General features: G+C 30.6%; 1 protein-coding gene across 4 annotated transcripts; it reads left to right on the forward strand.

The window, feature by feature from the left end:
- The first annotated feature begins 131 nt into the window (after positions 1 to 131).
- On the forward strand, positions 132 to 17,925 carry LOC113396494 (casein kinase I-like). Of its 4 annotated transcripts, none has more exons than XM_026634453.2 (9): positions 132 to 586; positions 9,918 to 10,024; positions 11,045 to 11,166; positions 12,427 to 12,621; positions 13,772 to 13,871; positions 14,142 to 14,244; positions 14,682 to 14,768; positions 15,147 to 15,326; positions 15,414 to 16,023. In XM_026634453.2, exons 1-9 carry the CDS (start codon positions 455 to 457, stop codon positions 15,522 to 15,524), a joined length of 1,137 nt encoding a protein of 378 aa, XP_026490238.1. In that variant the 5' UTR covers positions 132 to 454; the 3' UTR covers positions 15,525 to 16,023. The 4 variants fall into 4 exon arrangements, with proteins under 4 accessions (XP_026490238.1, XP_026490235.1, XP_064074881.1 ...); XM_026634450.2 differs by lacking the exon at positions 15,414 to 16,023 and adding an exon at positions 16,428 to 17,925 and having other exon boundaries at positions 133 to 586; XM_064218811.1 differs by lacking the exon at positions 132 to 586 and adding an exon at positions 5,236 to 5,463.
- Positions 17,926 to 21,486: the final 3,561 nt, after the last annotated feature.

Here is a 21,486-nt window from a genome sequence, read left to right on the forward strand (position 1 = left end):
GGTAGAACATTTTATTCTTATGCTTACAATTTATTATGCTTAAAATAGAAAATGTGTAATATTTAAATGACCAACACAAGTCACAAATCTATCAAATATGAACATGTATAGTCTGTGACATCGTACAAATTGGAAATTTGGAACGCACCGTAAGGGCGGAGGCCATTTCCATTATTACAAGCCACATATTTTTGTTTCTTTCCGTTCAACAAATCCAATAAATTTTATATAAATCTAGATTTAAATAAAAGTGTTAGCGTATCAAAACGTGTCATTGCAGTGTTGAGTATTTTGGTTGCTCTTTAAAAAATAAACTAAAAACATCTGCGAAGTACTTTTATTTGCCAACTGACGAATCGTCGATATCTTACTAAGCGAATAATGATCCTTGACTCCGTATAAGTGTTAATTCGAACTATTATTAAAATAATATAATTGCATACAAGACGTAAACATGTCTTCGTTCAACCATCTCATCGCTTTTCGACAAGAACTTCTTATTATAAATAAATATAGAATCATTCGAAGAATCGGAGGTGGCTCATTTGGTGAAATTTTTTTGGGAATAAACGTTGCCAATGGCGAGGTAAGTCCTAATCATTTACTAGAATTAAGAAATACGACAAAAAATAATATACCAAATATTATAAGTACAATACGTTGTATTTGTGTTTTATCGTGAATTTACGTCAATATTCTTCAAACAGTGAAAAAACGATTTCATTTCAATTTACTAGTTTACCTAACTAAACTATTTAATATAAAGATAAAGCACGTAAACTAGTATAAAACCCGAAAGACATCTGTTGAATTTTTTTTTTACAATTGTCATATTAAGTTGTGTTATTTGAGCACTATTTTTATCACATGTCAATATTTATTAATTCAAGTTTTGATTAGGAAGTGAATGAGCTAACAATGACCTTAAAGTAAGATTACGATTGCTATAAAACACATTTTATGTGTGGGTTTCAAAAATGTTAAAGTTATGAGTTAGCCAAATTACATATGAGTTATGAAACATCTTAAGTTCTGTCACTAACATTGCACATAATAAATTATTTTTAATCTTGAATTTTTATTTACACATGAATAAAATAAAAGTTTTCTTATAATTTGATTGAATATGTAACTTTAAAGTGATTCATAAATTAGTATTGTTTTACTCAGTAGTATTTTGAGGTTGTACTAGTATGATATACCCTATTGAAGAAGTAAAGATAAACAAACCTCAGATTTACATATTCCATGTGATTTAATAATAGCTCTAACTATATTAGTACTATAGACAGTTCTTGATTAATATGGGATAGTGTTGCATATCTAAAGATAAATCACTACTGATATCCTATACTTAAATTTTTCTTCAAAAGTTCTGATAATAACTTTGCCGATAAGCAAAATACTGTTTTACAAACCAATAATAAATATCATTTATTATGATTCAAGATCTCGAACAATGATTCACATAAATGCAATGTCAAATTTGTTTAATTCGCTTTACTTCCCTTCTGGTTGAAATAGATTATGGATTAATTATTTATTATATTCAATTAATATATTGTGACACAACTTGATATCATTGACTAACTTAGAATGGATGCTTTTCATACTTGGGAATAATTAAGCTAAGATATACATTTTCTGCATATTATTTACATGTTTTATTCCTAAAATTGAAGTTTTTAGCAGTTTAGTTTTATTCATAAATGGAATTATTTATTATGCTGAACAATACTATAAAACTTTAATATTTAATAAGAAGCAATGCAGTACAAAACTCTAACATATGTATGATATTTATAAATTGATATTTCTGATGTCAGTGATATTCTTTTATATCCTTAAATAAAAGCTATTGTATAGCCTTTTACAATCAGAGAAGGAGAAGATAAAAAGAAACCTTAGATTTCCATATCCAATTTATTTTGCTAATAATTCTTCTATATTGTGTACTAGAGTTCTTGATTAATTAATGAGATTTTCTGTTGTAATTGCTCACAAAAGTAAACAACTAAACCAATATCTTATACCTTATACAGTTAAGGTTGTGCATTTCGGAGAAGGTTGTAGTAATATTATGATAAGAGATTAAATTTAAAGAGTGAGTAAAAATGCAATTCGCAGATAGGTTTGTAGAGTCAGTCTTTAAATTTAGACTATTGATGTGACAAGCATTTGTAGTATTTCACATACATGTCGGTTTTTATAATTAACCCTATTCCACTTAATTACTTATATTCACTTAGTTATTACTTTAATTCTACTTTCAAATTCATAATAAATATTATGGTTTATTCAGGATCTTTAATTATATGTCATTGTTATTTACTTGTATTTACTTCATTGTTGTATAGACAAAGAAATGTAAATGGAGTTTTAATGTTGTTAATTCTTAAATGTAGGATCCTTACATTTACAACATTAAATAGTAGAAATATGTACTTATAATATTATATTATCTGATTCTCTATTTGATAAGTCTTTTATTAGACTATATCAAGTTGTCAGAATCTCATCAAAATATAAAGTTTAATTACCGAAACAGTTATAAGAATAGAATTAGAAATCTAAGTGGGATAGTTATACTAGTTTAGAGGTTCATGTAAATAGTAATGATCATTTAATATAACCTTATGATATGTTTATTATTAAATATTTTTCTAAATTAAATAAAATTGTAATATAAATAATGATTTAATATTGATAAACAGTGTTTCTATTGTAAAAGAAAGTGCATTGAATATGTAAGTCTATGGTTTGTTTATCATACTCCTTTTGCCATTGGAATAGGTTATATCTGTACACCCAGAGATACTACTTCTATATTTATCATCACTGCATGATTATTATAAATCCCAAAACTGAACGATCCACCAACGAGAGTTTATAAAAAAACAATATAAATATATCAACTCTTCGATTCCGCGAAATTAAAAACGCGTTTGTGACACTATTAAATTTTATTAAGTATTTATTTTTCTTTATTTTTTGCTGAATCGAACATAATCTCTAACTAATCGCAATATGACGAAAGCTATAAATAATCTTATCAAATTATTATGACGTGACAGTATAACATACAACATTTACAAGTTATGGATTTTAAAAAATCGGCGTTACTGTGAATGCTTATTCAAGTAGTCTCATAAAAGCATTTTTGAATCGTCATGTTACAGTATTTTACTAAATATAAAGCGACTACCGGTTCGGAAAGTAGATTTTACCCGGAACAACTCCCACGAAACTCAGCAGTTACTATTGTATTGAGTGATATGCCTTATATATTTTCTTTTTTTTTTTGACATGATATTTAAATTTATTACTGTTATCCAGGAAGGAATTACGAAGTAAGACTTTACGAAATCGGTAATTAGGTGTTATAAGTTAAGCTTTACAGCTGGTATTATATTATTGTAAGCATACTGCAAAGCAATTGTTGGTATATCCATTTTATTAAAGATATTCTGAAGGGAATCTCGACCTCCAGGTTTATAAATATACTGGACAGCTCTTTTTTACCCCAAAGCAAATTGCCGTTACATGTATAGCATATTAGCATCAACATCAATTAATTGTTAATTTTTTCTATCCACATATACTGCGGAGTCGAGTTTCCCTATCAGGGACGATAAATAAGGATTCCATTGAAATTTTGACTAAAGTGATTCCTAAAAACATTATAGTATTAGTTCTTAAGTACACTATCTAATGCTATCATTCAAAAAATTCAAAAATCATTTATCAAAATTCTCGCAATGATCTTGACTTCATTGCGAAAATTTATTATAGCTTTCAGTGACACTTAAGTGGATTTTGGTCAGTGTCAATCAGTAACAGTAACACTATCAAATGAATGAGTTTAGGTTACATAAATTTGTGTGGGCACGTAACACACTCGAAAAATTGAGATGGATTTTCCCAGTAATTACTAAGCCGAAATGGAAGTATTTTTTTGTTAATTGTAAATTATGTTATTATCTCATATGTTATCATAAAAAAAAATCATACAATTTTTCACCCCAAGTTAGGTGATAAATTTTTCAAAAAATCTAATTTATTATTATACATACATACATTTATATATCTATGTCTGTTTATCTAACATCAGGAATGACGAAATATCATTCAAACTTTTTCTTTTTGAAAGATGAATTTTGAAAAATCATCTCTTAGTGCTCTCCTACGTCACATTAAAATTTCATCCTATTAGTCCCACTCGTTTAGTCTGTGCGTCATTTCAAAATTTTATTAAGAAGATATTATGTACAATAGCGGATTTTCTGTGATGTTTCTCAAATAACCTCCTATATGTGTCCTCGTCTTAGTATATGCATAAAAAAACAGTATATGTAGTAAAACTAATAACTTCGGGCAGATATTCAAATAGACAACAAAATACAATGTCATAGACAAATATAGGGAGAGAAGTCTACAATTATAGTACAATTAAATATACAATTATTGCACATGGTAATTATCAGACCAATTGGGTTCTGTACTCATGTTATGTTCGTAATATGTATGGTTTATGAACTATGCTTGAAATTTACGAGATCTCTCTTCTAGCTTTTGGATTAGAGGACTATATTATTTTGGCCAACGATTACGATAAAATTTTTAATCCACTTTTTTAACAGGCTGTAAACCTTGTAAATCAATAATAACTAAAGAGGTTATGATAGGATAGATTTAGAGCGGATAATAATGGATTTGCATTCAACAAAATATTTATCAATAGATAATTTCATTCAATCAATAAATGATAGGTTTTTGAACCAATGCACAATGGTCCAATATCCAAATATTATGAAAAATGATTAGTCGTACAAGTATTAACTGAATACGTCGAATTTTTTGAGCAGCCCTCCCATATTCGTAACATAATTGTGTGAATCTAGAATGTTTTAAATACTTTTAATTTGTAGCGCTCGGAATACATTGATGTTAGGTCAAACCCGAAAACTAAATTTTATTAAAAAATATAACTACGTGATGGCCTCATTTATTACCTTTAACGAAGAAAATAAAAAAATAAAAATAATTCAAAGCATCCAGTACGTTTTTAATGTTACAATAGACGCTTCTTGCTGATAGTGCAATCGTAGCCTTATAATGTTGAGAGTTCGTACTACGAAATATTCCATAGAGGCAAATGAAACTATAGACTTCAAGTCTTCTATACAGTTTTAAATGTTTATATTTATCTGTGGTAAAATATTTGTTGATTAAAATGTGATCGAGATTTCATATAATTTGTTATTAAGTATATTATTAAGAGTTTTCAAGAAAATAGTTTAAGTTACACGCGCTTGATAGTATCAATAAATAACTTGAGATAGGCAGTTCAAGATGTCTAGCCTCAGGCATATATTTATTGCCGATAAATATAAAATAGTGGCAAAATTAGGAGAAGGTTCATTTGGTGAAATATATCAGGCGAACCACAGATTTACTGGAGAGGTAAAATGCATTACCATGTGTTTTGATTATATTTTTTTAATATACAGAATAATCAAAACATTACAGAATTTGACTACTAAATATTTAAAATAAATATTTGCATGCAATCATCTGTAGCTCTTTTTAATTAGTAAACATGGATTAATGTAATTTAGTCTGGACTGCCAAATGACAAATATAACTAGATTAACGATAGCTGAGGTGATGATGAGTACAGAGAACTTAAAATGAACTGAAATACGGTATTTAATGTTTTTGCATGATACACGCACTAACACGAAGCCAGTTACGATTTTATGTAAACAGCTTCTTTTAAACAATCATAACAATCACAGCAAGACTAAATAAACAACTTTATCATGGTAGAATTCTTGAATAATCTATAGCAGTGGTGCTCAAAGTTGACTGGAACTCAACCCATCTAAAAAAATGGCCGAAATCAGACCTTTCCATTTGGTTTTCATGAAGAAACTATTAGAATGTCACGGTAAGTCATCACCACTGAATAGGCATTGGTATCCTAAAAAAATTGGTTTATTATGATGTATATGTTTATAGTAGACTTTAATGAGCAGATGGTACCTACTGTACGGATTTGCACATAGCACTACTACCATGTACAAAACAGTTTCATTTGTCCAATTTATTATTAATATTAATCAGCCTAAAATCCTACCTCATATAGGAGTATGGTACTGAAGGGTAGGAAAAATTTTTCTTTTCAATTTTAACTATTTAAAAATGTACATTTTTTAAACAGTAATTTATGCCAATGCATTTTCTTCAATTTTTGAATTGAGTAAAGAAATGTTTTCTTAAAATAATTTCCATTATTTATAAATTTTTATTTTTAATTAATTTCAATATAATTTTTGCTTCAGATTTGTTACCATTACAAACTTCATTATAATTCCTATGTAGTTTCTCTGTAGTATTCTTGGTACAGTCAAAAATAATACATGATAAACAATTGATTACTAACTAATACATCTTTAATGCTTAGTTCTGGTGTATTGCTGTAATGCATGTTTACTATCTCTATATGTGGATGAGTATGATGAAATGAAAAAAAAAAAAATTCATTTTGAAGATAAAATAATTTTAACAATCTAAATTTAGGTATGAAAAAAGTTAATAGAATTCCATTCTTGTTTGCATTGTTGGACTAGTGACTTCTAACACTGTAAATTGAAAATATCTCAGTAGTAGCCTGGGGATCTGGTTAATGTTTACAATTGATTGATGCTGAAAGTATGTAAGCAGCTGGTCCGGCACATTTAACTCTTATCCTGTCTGTCAGTTTTCTATCCTGATGAATTATGAAAGTGACATGGATAGCACCTGCATTGGACAAGTCAATATTATAGTACTGTTATTAAAAATGCCTTCCTGAATATAATTTTTAGATTTAACTATCAACCTATATACTAAAAGTAGCATAGTATATTTTAATTTATACTTTTTAATAGACTTAATAAATAATAAAAGATTTTTCTAAAATCATACAGTATATATATACAAATACACAAATATTATACTAAATCATTCCTAATCATACTCCAAAAATCCAATCACTGATCTAATTATTTTGTTACATTTGTCATTTTTAACCATTTTGAAATAATTAAAGTTTGTTTTACTTATCTGCCATATTGATTTCAATAAAAGGCAGTTATTTTGACATGCTTTAATTTCTTAAGATCTGTACGAGGACACAAAAACTTCATGATATTAGGTCCAATTATGTCAACGTAATGTTTAGGTCCCTATAGATAAAAAAATATCCACATTCTAAATTTAATTAAAAGAATTCATCAAAATTTATTCAAATTACAAATTAGCAGCCGCATGCGGAACTTCTATTTGCTATAATAGCATCTTAAACTGTGTAAAAATATGTATTGGAAAGTCTTCATCAAAAAAATTTGCTTATGGTCAGGCTGTAAGTAAAGTTTCAAATAAATGGTGCGGTAATTTTCGTAAATTCGTAGGAATCTGATTGTTTGTTTGTACAAACCTTATGGCTATTTTATTGTATAACTATTTCTATCATAAAGAGCATGTCTTTCTACTTTTAAAATCGACTATCGTCAATAGTCTTTTTTGATAAATATGTTAGTGCCCACGTGCCCCATGTGCCATATGGTAAAGACGGTAATGATTATCGGATCAGATTAGTTGAACGAACAAAAGGTAGACGGAGCGCGCGGAAAACTCGTATAGTGCAGCGACAAAAGCGAATATAGAATCGAAAGCGCATTCCTGGTAGTGCGAAAGTGATATTACTTAAATTATTGGTGTATTAAAAAAATATTAATTACTACACTTATAACCGGGAATTTGTATTCGCTTTTTCACTATAATGTTAGGTCTTACTTTGTTTTATAATTTGAAGTTATCGGAAGTAACTATATTTAAAATATCAAATATGACTTCTATAATAACTTAAAAAAGCAAGTCTTTAAAATTAAAAATTCTATTTTATAGTAGGTAATAAACTTTACTACCCGAGCATTTTTTGAAAAGCGGATTTATACACGCTTAATTTTACCATTAAATTTTTAGAAAAAAAAATAGATAAACTTTAATCTTTTTTTTTGTTCGTTTGTATCAGCTATCAGAAATACTTAATTCTTAATAAAATGTCTTCTGCTGGATTTTTTTTTGCTACGGATTTTTTTTGTAATGTACGGAATTTTGGGTTAATATTTTAACAAAGAGCGTATGCGTTTACATAATTATCGACTTCAACAAGTACTTATATAAATCCATAGATTTGTTTTTTTTTTTTGTCAAATAATGTTTAATGTGGTGTAACAAATAAAAAAATAGTACATACCATTACTAATATTAAAGCCCCGACAGAAATGTTAGTAAAACAACACAATACAGTAATCGTTCTGGCAACACTGATGGTAATGGTAGTTTTGTTGAGAGTGGTAATATTTCTATATTTTAAGTCTGGTATCACAGCTATTGTGACGTCACGAGGTACAAGCTGACGATGACCACTTTGTACTAAAATGATTAATTTACGTAGTTTTTCATAGCGTTCATATACAATTAGTGATTTTTAAATAAGTATAAAAACTAAAACTAAAATGGTAAATTAGTGTCCTAAAATAGGAGTTTACATAGTTTAGTGACAGCGAGTGATGAAGGCAAAAGAAAATGGCTTCCTTCGAACGCATTTTATATTGCAAGGCGAAATTAATAATAAATGGTAGATATGAAATCATCCGCAAAATCGGCAGTGGAAGTTTTGGAGATATATTTTATGCTAAAGATGCAACGGAGGAGGTAAATAAAACTTGAAACAAAAATTATGACTCAACAAAGTAAGATTCTCATAAACGGCCCGTTCGATTCACGAATTCACTTTAATAACTTTACAAATCGAATTCATATTATATTTTACATGTTTCTGAAGTTACAATATATATACTGTATGTTTTATTATATTTTTAATGTAATTAGCCATTTTATAACGTTTCAATAGATTGAAGTTTTCATATATTAAATATACCACAATGTAGGTTTTATATTTAAGAATTTCATTTCTTTTTTAATATTATTATTTATTGTGGTTTGTAAATAAATGATAAAAGATATTTTTTTAAATTTGACTTACGATTTATATAGGAAATAAACTTGGATTATTTATAATCTTTCACAAATTCCTAAAATATTATATATGTATGTATAAGTATGTTGAAATGAGTATTTTTTGTTGCACAATTTATCTGACCACAATCAATTTGATACATTGTTATGTTTCTATAAGATTTTTATTTAGAGCCAATATGAAGGATACTTGATATATAACAATTGTTTTAATCATGCTATTATCGTCATAGTATAAAGTGTCAATATTAATTACATATACATTTACATTACTTCTGTTCTAATCTTTAACTGTTTAAAGGTATTGTTGTGAAAGTTTTAAGTATATTACAATAGGTGTAAGCAAGTTCTTATTAATAGCACAGTCACTCAACATTCTGCAATTACATTTATTTTCATTTATGTTATAAAAAAATAATTAGCAATAGATAATAGTTCTCTAATTCTAAATGGGCTGTATTCAATCAGGTTTTACCAATGCTATAAGATATGTTGGTTTATTGCGGAATTACCATAGAGTTGTCAGTCAAATGAGGTTAAGCCATAAGCTAAAAATATAAATTGATTGTGAAGCTCATTTTAACATTTATTTTAGCTTATATTATATTTACAACTCGCAAGACATGTCTTAATTTAAGCTAAGGTTATGGCTATGTGCAGTGTTAAGGTTTGTTTCACAATACTTTATTAGTGAAATTAATGTCATAGTAAAATTATTATAATATTGCTACAAAACTGCTTATCTTATAGCTTTGGTATACATTTAATGGGTATCCAATAAGGTGTATTTCTACTATGGTCTCTTAACAATTTGTATGTAATTGTCACAGGAGGTTGCTGTTAAGATAGAATCGATGAAGGCGCGGCATCCACAGCTTCTCTATGAGAGCCGAGTATATAAAATGCTCCAGGGGGGCATTGGCATACCACATATCAGGTAAATAAGGAAACATGATAAAATTTAAATAGATAATTTTTAATTTAATGAAGGACTTTTTAGTCTATCTATACCATCCCCTCATAAGATTTTCGACCATCAAACAGCTGTTGTATTGCTTTGTATTTTTAAAGGAAAATAATAAGATTTCAAAATTATCAAAAAATTGCAGAGGAAGTGTTTGGTAAAAATTTTTTTTTAATCATTGCTAAATCTCTTAAAAATATTATGACTTAGCTTAGCTTTTGATACTGCAGTGTGAACCCACAACAATTCTGTCAATTGATATATTTTGTTTGTATAGGGTTTATTTAAACATAATAAATTAATTGACACATATATGATAATATTAAATTATATTTTAAAGTCATTGAAGTTGGTGCACATTGCCAGGATATCTCAATTATTAATAACATATTAGGAAACAAAATAAGTATGTATCATTAAGTTATTTTAAATTAATAACAAAGCTTATAAAATCCTTGGATTGAAGAGATTTTCACAACCATATTATGTAAATTGTCAGTTGACCTCATTACAGTTTTAGCAACAGTTTCAAGGCCTTCTCAAATTTGTTGCTTGTTATAAGTTTGAATAAATATTAATTAATCATATTATATAATAACACATAGAATTAAAACTTAAAAACAGGTTTGTTTACTTGTAGTCGAAGTCGAGTTGTTGATAAACACAAATTTAATAATTGATTTAGCAACTCAAGCTAAACTATTTATATTGTAGGTTGAATGAGTATTAATTGCCTGCCATAAGATAAATTTAAATAATATTAAATTCCTTAGATTGTTTACAAAATCCCTTTTCTTATATTTCATGTCTACAATTCTCCAACAAATAATGTTTACCACAATGGTTATAAATCTCTTCAGTATCCAAAAAATGATATGCCTGGTTCTTGAAACTTTGTTGTAACACATGATACTTATTTAGTTTCTATGCTTTGTGTTATTTTTAAGTAAAATTTTATTATTGGGAATCATAAGATAAAGTTATTTGTTTCAGATGGTACGGCTTCGAAAAAGACCACAATATCCTCGTGATGGACCTTCTGGGTCCATCTCTGGAGGACTTGTTCAACTTTTGTTCGCGTCAATTCACAATCAAGACGGTTCTTATGCTTGCAGGTGAGTGGCTTATAATAAATAGACAACATATTTTGTTGCCTACGTTTTTAATTTCTTTCTTTGATAAAAAGTCACATTTTCAATACTTATTGTGAGTATAAAAGGTGATTTTTTTAATCCTTTTGAGAAAAGCACAAATCTACAGTTTCGAGGTCTATCTATAGTTGAAGATTAATTTGTCAATGTTTCTATCAAAAGTTTATTATTTTGTTTGTCTATGTCAATAATTAATTATGATTGTGTGAAAATTAGAACATTTATCAGTTGAGAATGGAAATTCTAAACATAACTGGCCAGCGAGTAAGTTAATCTTTTATAACATTTAAATTATTTAAGTATTACAATTAAATACATTTTAATTTATATACAATCCCATATTATAATAATAATGTTAATTTAATGTAGTATTGTTTCCATGTGAACACAAGGGAATAAATAAATATGTACTAGCAGTTGGTGCAATGTCAAAAACATAAAGTATTTCGATAATTTGCGTAACTTATGTGTGCTAGTTTTATTTTAAGGATACCCGAGCGTTTTTAAAAATACGTATAAAATTGACAGTTGTAAGATACATTAATTTCCACATTAAACGTTATAGAATATAAAATTAGTGTACTTTGCCGCGTTTTGTGTATAATTCATAAATCTTAATCGCATGGTAAATGTCGGAAGAACTAAAGTTGTTATTTTAAAAGTATTTTATTAAAATAAAATATTTCAACACTTAAAATAAAGAGTTAGTTACCAAAACCCTTTAAATTCAAAATGGCGACTAACGGCGGAATGTGGTCGCCATTTTGAATTACTGACTCCACCTCAAAGTTTAAACTTGCTCAAACAATGCAATTTCAAGGAAATATTGCAGTTCTACTGAGTGTTATGTATATTAATGAAAGATATTTTCGCGCCATGGTTACGGTTATTCACAAGGCAGATGTCATGCATGTATTAATATTATAGCAGACAGCGGTTTTTTTATCTTTTAAATAAATCTGTGGAAGATTAATAAATAAAATACCCAAATGTTTGATAATTAACAAAATTATATATTTTATAAATTATTAGGTTTAATTATATACAATACAGATTATTTGTCTTAACAAATTTGGTGCAACTGATGTTATTTCCATTTCAATGTAAATTAAAAAAATATTGGATACTTTCGATTTAATCTTTATAAATTTCAACATAGAATCTGTTTGTTGCGAAACGAAACATTATTTATAGAACTCTTGTATTTTATAACTCGTGACACAGATCAAATGCTGGGACGCGTGGAATTCGTCCACTGCAAGTGTTTCATCCACCGCGACATAAAGCCGGACAACTTCCTGATGGGCATCGGGCGACACTGCAACAAGCTCTACATGATCGACTTCGGCCTCGCCAAGAAATTCAGAGACGTCCGCACTCGCGCTCACATCGCCTATCGCGAGGACAAAAACTTAACTGGTCAGTATATTTCATACTTTTCAAACGGACATTTTCTAACGTATACTTTAGAGTTGAGTTAATTTGTTCTTGCCCAACCATTCGCCAATTGGCGAAATTCTATTTCCAGATATCGCTATTGATATTGCTGTTTTGGTTTAAATGGTAATTTAGCCAGTGTACATGAGAACTCAACATTATTTTATAAACAAAAGTACTAAACTTTTCTGGCAAACTTGATTTTTTTGTTGCATATTATTACAAACATTACCTCAGGAAATGTTTGTAATCATAAAATGTTAATTATAGATTACATTAAAGTAAACAGTATGGATTGTGTATCGCTCATACAGTACTGACATCAGCCCAAATGAGTATCAGCATAAATTAAACTAAGATGATATTTCTTAACTTAAATGAAACCTGTATAGCTAATAATGCCTTAGATATACTACAGTTCGTTTAGTTGTAAAATTTAATTAATTGTCTTTTTTTGCAATTGACAATAAAAAAAATACACATTCATTTGCATATATTTTAATGTGTCCACCTGAAATTAGGAATTGATAGTTTGATAAATATAATACTTGTTAGTTAATAAATATAATTTCGGACTGAAGAAAATAACCTAATGAAATATAAATCGAATATAAGTAGTTAAGTGGAATACATGTATTCTATTTGATTCTACATACCTTTTAACATTTAATTTTATATACAAATTTCTATTTTGCGGAGAAGGCGTAATGCTTATTTTTCCACGCTGCTCCAATGTCGGTTGGTAGATAGTCACGTGGCATGTTCTCATGCAATGTTTATCTTCACAACCGACCACAACACGAATTATAAACACAAACGTGGTATCACATGAAAATCAGTGGTGCTTGCCTGATTTGAACTGGCAGTCTTCGGTTCAGATTCACATGATGGTGCATCTCTTTGATAATTTATATTATTTTTTAATTTAAAAATAATAATCATTGTCTTTCAAAAATAGCTTTGCCCTGAAGAATCTTATAATTTAAATAATAAAACTGCCAAGAACTAAAGTAAAAGAATTATAATGACAGAAATTGTAAATGTGTTACAAATCAAATAATCCTAAGAGATTATTAACAATTAATTCCTTGCTTGAACACTTAAGGTTCTAACTCGTAGTCTCTATTAACAGGCACGGCTCGCTATGCGTCAATCAACGCTCACCTCGGCATCGAGCAGTCGCGGCGAGATGACATGGAATCTATGGGCTACGTACTTATGTATTTCAATAGGTGAGTTTATCCCTGTCTTTTGTGCAATAATTAAGAATAAAAAAAATACTATAAGTTAATCTGTCGTTATGGCTGATAGAATATATCTTTATGGCATAGACCATTCTAACAATTGTAATACATCTTTGAGTCCGAAATGTTTTTGTACATAGAAACGTTGCACTAATATATTTATGTAAGTTTTACTCGAAATTCATATTTACAACTGAGACCAAAAAATATTTTGTTGATTAAATTTTTCAAACAAATAATCAATGCATCGTTTTGCAGAGGTTCCCTGCCGTGGCAAGGCTTGAAAGCTATCACAAAGAAACAAAAATACGAACGTATTAGCGAGAAGAAAATGTCCACACCGGTCGAAGTTTTGTGCAAGGTAAGTATTTTTATTGGAATTTTTTACAATAAATTATTGTACATAAATATTGACTGAATATTGATGTTTTTGTTTATTCTATGAACTACTAGTCGTCGCCCGTGACTTCGGTCACATTTTAGAGTTGATCATTAGATGATAAGGTATAAAAAAAGTAGCATGTGTTCTTCCTTGGGGCTAACACTTGCTGTATGCTTAATTTCATCAAATTCGGTGCAATTGTTTGGCTGTGAAAGTGTAACAAACAGATAGACAGACAGAGTTACTGCCGCATTTATAATATTAATATAGATATTGTGTTCCTCCAGTTATAACAATCAATTACAGTTTTGTATTTTGATGTCTATGAAATGTTTTTTTATTATATTTATATTTTGTTACTTAATTAGTTAATTATTATTTTTTCGTTTTTTATAACATAATTTCATCTCTTACAGGGATTCCCAGCGGAATTTTCAATGTATTTAAATTACTGCCGTGGTCTTTGTTTCGAAGAAGCTCCTGATTACATGTATCTTAGACAGGTTAGTTTAATTAGATTTAATAGATATTTTTTTTACATATTCCGATGACGACATTGAAGTTGGCACCAAGCGACCGTGCGACCTGAATTATAAATTCATTCATTTGCTTGTTATAAAAACATTGGATCATTCAACTTTATACAGAAGCAATCACTTGCTCGGTATGTAAGGTAATGATAACGAGTCGGCAAGTTTTTAAATTTTAGATATAATAGAAAGAATAAAATCTGTTTAAAGACATACCGGAAGATAAATCGGATCTCAAAGTATAAAATCTCAAAGGTATCTCATATAGCCATATAAAAAGTAATTACAATGGAGAATAGGACGCGCCCGCCTCGAGCAAAGTGTCGTCTCTAACAAAGTATCTGCCCGCAGCTGTTCCGCATCCTGTTCCGCACGATGAACTACCAGTACGACTACACGTTCGACTGGACGATCCTGCGCCAGCGCAAGCAGCAGAGCACCGAGGCCAGCGCCGCGCCCGCCGACCGGCGCTCGCCCGCCGTGCAGCGCCGCGCGCAGCAGCAGCCCGCGCAGCCGCCGCCCAAGACCGAGGTACCGCCGCCCACACGCGTCCCGACCGCCCCTAATGACCCCCCCTAGTCGGCCTCTATGATCCCATCCTCCTCCTGTCCGTCCCAGGTGAAGTCTATCCATGCGGTTCAGAACTCGAGTAAACAGGCGGTCAAACCTCACCAGTCGGTCGGTCAGTTGAAGAAGAAATCCATTCCGATATCGCCGACGAAACCTTGACGAGTCGCCGTCGAGAAATGCACCTTAGCTTAATATAAATTGTTGTCTTTTGAAGTTATTTAGTAGAGTATTTTAATATGTTTCTGCTCCTTTTGGATTTAAAAAAAATCTGTGGTTTAATCCTTAGGATTTGCATGATCGATAAGAGTTACGTGATATGAAAGACTTGTTATAAAATACCACCTCCTAAATGAGTTCTTTAAATGTATGCGTTTTAGGTAGGATCTGCAACATACAACTTTTTTATTTCTTTTGGTGTGATAATAATCAAATTTGTAGTAATTTTCTTAACATATTTTGTCAATAATATCTCTAATAACAATATCGATAGAATTTTGTGGTTAACTTATTTTTTAAATTGGTTAAATGTTTTTTTAATAGAAAGGCATTTATAGTAGTTTATTATATGGAAGATTGTTTGAACGTTGCGTGTAAACTTGTGTAAAAATTGTTAATAAGATGGAAAAGAAAATAATAAAAAATAGGTTTGTTTCGTTTTCATATGGGTTTCATTAAATTATTAAATTGTCTGAGGACAGCTTAGTTTAAAAATGTATTGAGTTATTTTTGCCCTTTGAAATACTACAATCAACTGTGAATTTTGTATATATTGAATAAATATTTAAAAATATTGAATGTTTTTAAAACAAAAGAGTAAAGGAGACAATTACAAAGAAACGGTAATAACATCTTTTGAATTTATTTAGACTCATCATCAGTATCATCTGGCTCTGTATCGTATATATAACATCGTAAGATTGATCGCAGTAAACTCCATTTAATTATAGTATATATTATCTAAATAAACACCACATAGAAAAATAGATGACAGTAGAGCTGTGCTATTTAAATGATTATTGTAATATAACACTTGTAACTAATGGAGTGTTATTTTATTTTCAGTGAAAGAGATTACGACGTTCGGCAGCCACGGGCGGTCCCGCGAGGAAGCGAGCGCGATAACTGTGTGTGTGACGGTGTGACGGTGTGACGGTGTGACGGTGTGCCGGTGTGCCGGAGTGCCGGTGTGGTTGTGTGCGAGTGCGTGTGCGTGTGGGCGACCCGCTGCCGACCTCGGCTCGTCGGCGACGTCACGCGACGAGGCCGAGACAGACTTTCTATTTTATTACAGAGGCCTTTTAAGTTAACGTCGGCGTAGTGTATAGTGTCCTTTTGTTTAACGAAAGTGTATAAAAACTTCGGTGACTAACTTTTTCTGTGAATGCAGATATTGAATAATATACCTATTTTTTTCATATGGGATTGTATTATATTTTTGGTAATGTCCTCACCTATCGAGTAGCAAGTGTTAGGATCTTCGGATCATTTATTTGCATTTTTTTTATATCGAGAAAATAAAAATTCATTGTAATGTTTGAAATAATGTGACATTTTGATTAATAATTTAAAATTTAGGTCTTATTTTGTCTCAATATTTATTAAGTTCGTCGATGTTAGTTCTTCCTAAATAGCTAGAGTTAATCGGTATAATTAGTTATATGTCTAAAATAGTTTTGCAGTGTGCACAGTCGCTTGAGAAAACTCCAAAGTGTGTGTACGTTTTTTTAATATATTTGTAAAGGCGCATATTTTTTTAGACGGTCTAATACAGATATATACAATTATAATAATACTTCGATGCGAATATTGGCTAAAAACTTTTAAAACACTGATTACCGGTATATGATAAATAGGTCTCTTGATTGAAATTAAAAAATGTAAAAAAAATAAAAATAGGTTAATGAAAGTGAATCCAATCTTATGGAATGCTTCACACACGGCCCATATTCATAGATGTAAGTTCCATTGTTTATAAATTTCTTTTGTCATTTGTCAAATCGTACTCTTGAAATTGTACATAGATAGGTGCGTGTGTGAAGCGTTCTGAAAGAAGTAGGTACATACATATGTATCGTATATTTTAAGTACTACAGAAGAAAAATGTAAATACGAAACATTGTTCATTTTAACTGTTATTTTTTTTAAGAACACTTGGATTTGTCGTGGTTGTGTCGACACGTGACGTCACAAAACACAACTACCCCTTTCGACCGTCAGGTGATATTTTTATATGAATTAAATATCAAGATGCTCCTATATTATTAGCTCCCCGAAATAGAAGACACTTCAAAAGTTATTATATTATGAAAGTGTGCATGATCGATATTATACTGCGAGCATTTGTAACTTGGGGACAAAAACGACCATTTACATCCGTAAAATGACTGGAATATATATTGATCAAATTTTTAAACTGGTGATAATGTGGATCTCAATATTCCTCTTTAAATCTGCGGTCAAAGGATACGTTATTTGGTACATTAACTTGACGATGGTTATTTCGTCTCCATTTTAATATGTTCATTATTGCACTTAACTCTAATAAATAATAATAAACGTGCTTATTGGGTTTTATTTTTATCCTCTGTATTGTCACCAAAAAATAAGACTGATTTAATTTTGTCCCGGCTATAATATATATATTGCAAGAGTTCGTCAATTATCTGCTGCAGAGTATTTATATCCCTTCGGTACAAATAAAACTTCATGCAATTTATTTAATCACAACCATTCACGAGTAGATAAAGTTATTGTGTTTTAAAGAGTTCAGTGGTTTAAGCGCAGAAATTCACTAAAAGTAGCTTCGAGATGAAACCGAACAAAAGATAAATAGAAAGCCACCATCGCATATAAAGCAAGATAAGTACACGGCTCCACTGCAGTTGAATTCGATGATGGATACTCTGGGAGACGTAAGAGGAACATTATCCCGAAATGAAAAGGAACGTGGTATTATTTTTGTACTACGCATTTCACGCACTCAAAAATATGTACATACTACAAATACCCTAATAAGTAAATAAAATTATTATTATTATTAAATTACCTGGCTTCTAGACGCTTAACGAACGCAAAAGTGATTGCGAAGAGGTTATAGCAAAACCTAAATGTATAGCCTTGTGCTTGCATCTGTCTCCCACAGGCAAAACTCCACAAACAGACAGTTTATGTCTAGTTGATTTATAAATTTAATTGCCTACAGGAGTTGGGACTGAGAGTTGGGAGCTTTGTTAGATACAAAGCTCATCATTATGGACATCATACGAGGGCTGCCATTTAAGTTGTGTCTTTTAATATAAGTATAGACAATCTAATAGATTATTACCTTGTATTATTTTTTCTTTTGCATGCGTTCAAACCAGTTTAAAATATTTATTCCACTATGTAGTTGGTAGTCAAAATGGCCGATTTGTATGTGTCAACAACGTCTTCGGGTGAGCTGAAACGTTTGGGTGCTCAAAAATATCTTTGGCGAGCGGTGTGCGAACTTGCATTGTCATGGTGAAGTATCATACGACGTCTTGAATTTTTTTTTCGAAATTCGGTGATGACAGTCAGCGGTAACCGTCTTGCGATCTTCTAGTACAATAGTAGCACGTTACTACCCTTTGTCACAAACAAGGCAACCATTTTTTTAAGTGCTCCGTGAGCGTATGACTTTAGTCGGGTTTGGCTTATCCCGGAAGACTCTGACAGTTGACTGCTGCTTAGAACCTGGATCGTAAGCATATATCCAAGACTCGTCACCTTTAACCATATCATAAACATGCTTTGACTCTCCTCGGTTGAATCGCTGCAGAGTTTTGCGACACCAACTAACACAGGCTGTATTTTGGTCGTCGCTAAGCGAATGTGGTATCCAACAATAGATCAACTTTCTTACGCCAAGTTCTCCGTGGAGGATATTTTGGACAGAGGTCCCTGCCCATAAATGCCCACGGATGCCTCTATTTCACGGTATGTCACATGACGATCTTCGAGGATTAGTTGCCGCACGGCTTCGATATTCTCTTGCGTCATGGCGGTTTTTGGATGACCTTCAGGGGGCTTGTAACTGACGCTAGAGTGCCCACGTTGAAATTCCCGTCTATGTAGGCATATCGGTTTTACTGCATATAAAGATGTCTCTCATGTATTTAATTTTCGTAAAATAATTTGTTGACAAGAAAATACGAAACAAATTAGTTATTAACCTTAAATAATTAATTAATCATGTAAACAAAGTGTAAACTGGCTTTATCGACCCACTAAACAAAAAATGACTGAATTATTAAGAATACAAATTATGTGCTGCTTTCAGCAACTGTCAGCTCCTCCTGGCTGCTCGCATTCGACTAAATGAGTTGTGGTCAATTGACCGTAACTTAGTACGTGAACCAACACTTCCCGTGTAATATTTTGTTCTGTTAACATTGTATGAAGTCGGAACTGAGCCATGGTTCACTTGTGCGCGCTCTAATAGATCAACGCAAATCGTCGCAACCGAGGACTCGACTGCGGGAGTTTAAATATGATAAGTTTATAAGCGAGTTAAAATCTTTGTATTTAGAGAAAATATGAAAATATGCGTTTCACGGTTTTGTAGTATTTATATAATAATTAATATTATAGTACCAAAATCTAATTTTGCCAAAAAACATGTTACGACTTTTTTCGTGGAGGGTGTCGAAACTCTCTGTATAGCGCGTTTAGTAGTATACATGTAAGTCAATGATTACAATAGGAGTAATATTTAAACTGTAAATAAACTACGATATAAGAATATTACGATATAAGAAAATTACTTTAAAGAAAAACATATGTAATAAGTAATTCTAAAGTCTAAAATGGTTTATTCCGTTTATCCACTCTAAGGTAAGGTAAGGATACCTTGAAACGTGTGTTTATCTTCAATTGGGATTTTTCTTCCCCAAAAATATTTTTAAAGTGACTTTCTGGGGCGCCTCATCGAAGGTTCAAGACTTATCCAACATCATCGGCGGGGCGACCTCAACGTGAATGTGTCGTATGAAATTCAACCAGATGTACATATAAGTAGGCGAACGAGTAAATGTGCCACCTGATGGTAAGTAGTCACCTCCGCCCATAGACAATGGTGCTGTAAGAAATATTAATCATTCCTTACATGACCAATGCGACACCAACCCTGGGAACTAAGCTGTTATGTTCCGTGTGCCTGTAGTTATACTGGCTTACGCACCCATCAAACCAGAACACAACAATACTGGGTACTGCTGTTTGGCGGTAGAATATCTGATGAGTGGGTGATACCTACCAGGTTTATGTATATCCGTTCCGTTCATCGAAAGTGTTTCCACAAGACAAGATTTAAAGGGCTGCTTAAAGTTTACTTTACTTTTATACCAAAGGCATTAACGACGACAAAATAAAATCATAATTACAGTGTTTTTTACTTTATTTAACATCATGTCATATAACTTACAGCAATTAACAATATTTTCACATACTTTCCACTAGCTCGAATGAGCCTTACATACACATTTTGAAAAACTAACACTAATAATATAATTGTAACATATTAGAACGTCAACATATGGATACAAGTATAGCTTACAAGAAATTATTTCTGTTGATAAGAATTATTAATAACGTTAATTTGCAGGGTAGTGTAACGTTTATAACGTTATTTTATAATTTTACTCTTATAACGAACAGAACATACGTTAAGTTCAAATCAAATTAGTGAACGAAATTTATAAAATTGACGGAATTCAATGAAATTTGTCACTAGTGAAATTTTAATGTCACGACTTTCAATAACCATGCGAATAAAAACTCAACTTAAAATATAAAAACAACTTGAAAGTTTCATGTTCAGATAATGCTATTAGATTGTGAATACATAATTATAAAAAAAATATATAGGTATAATATTTTCAATAATGTTGGATTTACATATTTTAAACGTTGACGTTTAAACTTTGACGTTGTTTTATTTTTTTAATTTACGCAGATTTGTTGATATTAGCCGCGATATAAATGAAATTATATGAACGATTTCATTTGATATTTCAACATTAGTTATTAATATTATTAAGTTAATAAAATATGCTACATTTATTGTATATCAAAACACTAGATGCTTCGAAGCCATTTGAAT

This window comes from Vanessa tameamea, chromosome 24 (genome assembly GCF_037043105.1).
Source record: "Vanessa tameamea isolate UH-Manoa-2023 chromosome 24, ilVanTame1 primary haplotype, whole genome shotgun sequence".
In the NCBI taxonomy this organism is placed as follows: Eukaryota; Metazoa; Arthropoda; class Insecta; order Lepidoptera; family Nymphalidae; genus Vanessa; species Vanessa tameamea.